This window comes from Micropterus dolomieu, linkage group LG10 (genome assembly GCF_021292245.1).
Source record: "Micropterus dolomieu isolate WLL.071019.BEF.003 ecotype Adirondacks linkage group LG10, ASM2129224v1, whole genome shotgun sequence".
NCBI lineage: Eukaryota > Metazoa > Chordata > Actinopteri > Centrarchiformes > Centrarchidae > Micropterus > Micropterus dolomieu.
In genome coordinates, this window is record NC_060159.1 from 4,493,068 (window position 1) to 4,495,709 (window position 2,642).

A 2,642-nucleotide genomic window follows, 5' to 3' on the forward strand; every position below is an offset into this window, starting at 1 on the left:
TATCTGAAACACTAAATGGTAATGAGGGGGGTTCAGTCATCAGTGGCAACAATAATAACAACAGCTGGCCTGACAGTAAGGATGACCTGGATGTAGATAACCTACCACCTCCACCCCCAGAGGTTCTGCTCGACATTTCCTTCCAGAGGACTGAAAGAATACCGGGAAATGTGGAAAGGTCACAGGAAGATTCAGTTCAGAGATTCCCAATGATAAATCAAAACACTGCAGTCTCCCAGCGCCTGAAGGCATCCATACAGAATGTGGAAGTGCTGCCAAACCGAGCCAGTGTGAGGCAAAGATCAATCAGAATCTTGCCGGCCTGTCCTGTCAGGCAGGACGCTGTTATGGGGGCCCAAGATGCAGAACAGCAACCAGAAAATGATCAGGATCCAGATATGGAGAAGGCTCACTGTCTTTACCAACAGGCACGTAAGATAATTCACCTGCACAATGCAACAGAATGTCCTGACAAGAGAAATATTAATGAGTTAAGCGGCAGCGGACCTTCACCCCTTCAAGCCAGAATGGGCCAAAGATGTGGAAGCAATGAATTTTATGAGGGTGAGATGTCCTCTTGCAGCCTGCCTGTAACAGCACCGCCGGTCTCTAGAGTCCGCCTACCGCCATGTTGTCCCACTGTGCGACAAAGATTTCCAAGCCCTCCTGCGTTCAGACCTCAGACCACCTCTAGGCCCTCATCTCGCCCAGGTTCTCCAAGAACGGTGACACGTACCACAGACAACACTGAAGAGATCATTCCATCTGTGTCCTTCCGCGATGCCCGTTCAGTCTTCTGTCTAAACGAATCACAGAAATCTCAGAACTGCATCTCCTCTGGAAGTTCTGTACTTCCCAGACCATGGGGCGAGGCCTCCCGAGGCAGGCTACCCATGAGAGGGACAGACAACTCTACCCGTCGTACACAATCAGAACAGAGGCCTAGTTTGACTTCCCATTCAGAATTTCCCAAAGATGACACTTCAGCCTCTAGCCAGGCCAAGGGGAGACATCCGGTTACCACAACATATAGGTAAGTAATATCACAAAGTTGTGGGTGTAGGCAAACCTTGCTGGTCTTTCAGATCTGATACCACACTGGTTTATATACCTGTATGCACTACAACAGATGTCCTACTTTCTTTGTATAGTGCTTACATTTTTTTGATAACCTATACTGTAACATGTCCTTTTAAATCAAATTCTGTGAGTTGTTAAACAAGGCATCTTGTTATTGGAATTGAATCATAAATCACGTAATGCTGGCTATTTGAAAAATCATTGGTTCAATGGCCGACCTATGCCTTCAATTTATGTTGTGAGAAAATAAAACTATATCCAGTACTAAGCATTAGACAGCATGCACATGCTTATTGTCACACTGCACTGTTGTCAACAATGGACTAATTGCACTGTCAAATTCCAATTTTAGCAAATCTCATATTTGCTACATGTCAATTAGCTGCACACCATGTTATTAAATTGCCTTTTTTTCTTCGACTTTCCAACACTAAGGTTCATTGTTAACAAAGGCAATATAACTTCAACTGATACTCCATCTATGTAGTATTGCACTTACATTAAGGTGAAGCAGGAACTTGCAGAGACATTTTTTTTTAACTGTCAAAATCAATACAGAAGATTTTAGTCCCTCGTATGGGTCAAACTCCAAAAGCAATGGATCCAACACTTCCCAAAATGCTACTTTATAGTATCTTTTTATTAGACACTTCCCATATTTCAAATTCCACAAGCCAACTGGTAAAGTCGGCTTTCTGTTAAGAATTTAATGTCCAAAGCCCGAAATGAGATCTCTTATATATTTTGGCCCTGTTTTCAAATTACATTAATCCAGTCCTTCATAGCGTCGATGGGTCGTTTGATTCTTATTTCTTTTGTTTATAACAGTTCTAAAGTGTAAGATTTATATCCGGGTAGAGTTCACAGTACATAACAACATAGTGTTGTGACACCAGCAGACTGTTTTTCAAACAGTTAAACTCTAATTCAAACCTACAGCCACACAGCCCATTTCATGAGCCACACAGCCCATTTCATGAGGGCTAATCCAGATGGGATTAGCCCTCATACTCCACCTCTCCACCCCTGTAGTTAGGTGAGCTCCACGGCCTGCTAGCTCACATAATCCATTTAGGCACTAAAACTCCTTTCCCACTCCTGTCTTGCTCTCCTATAGGCCGGGCAGCCCTCTGATGACAGGAGATGACACCCATTTGGATCCATGTGCCACTGTGACAACAGCCTAGAGGCCAGCTGTGATTGGCCAGGGTTTCTAAAGTGAAATACGAGGTGGGAAGGGAATGCAGCACGGGATTATGGATTAACAGGATTCTGAGGTTTAGCAGTTTTCTCTTTTCTTTGGTTTCCTGATTTAAGAGGTTTATCCCAAGGTTTTAGATACATTTAAAATATTAATTCAAGAGTTAAAGATCTGAACTCTTTTCTCTGATTGACTTATGAAAACACTGTCAGAATTTGTCTGTATCAGTTTTAGAAGGGTACAGTTAATTTGTACTGACTGTTGAATCTAGAAACTACCCTGAATTTGTTTTAAATTAAAGATACATGTACACATTTTGTTATAGCAGCCATTGGCACAACCAAATCAGCAAATTTCCTTT

General features: G+C 42.5%; 1 protein-coding gene across 1 annotated transcript; it reads left to right on the top strand.

Annotated features, from left to right (window-relative positions):
* The first annotated feature begins 231 nt into the window (after positions 1 to 231).
* LOC123978078 lies at positions 232 to 2,380 on the top strand. The gene is made up of 2 exons (XM_046061210.1): positions 232 to 1,033; positions 2,198 to 2,380. The coding sequence occupies exons 1-2, from the start codon at positions 348 to 350 to the stop codon at positions 2,265 to 2,267; spliced, it is 756 nt and encodes a 251-aa protein (XP_045917166.1). The 5' UTR covers positions 232 to 347; the 3' UTR covers positions 2,268 to 2,380.
* Positions 2,381 to 2,642: the final 262 nt, after the last annotated feature.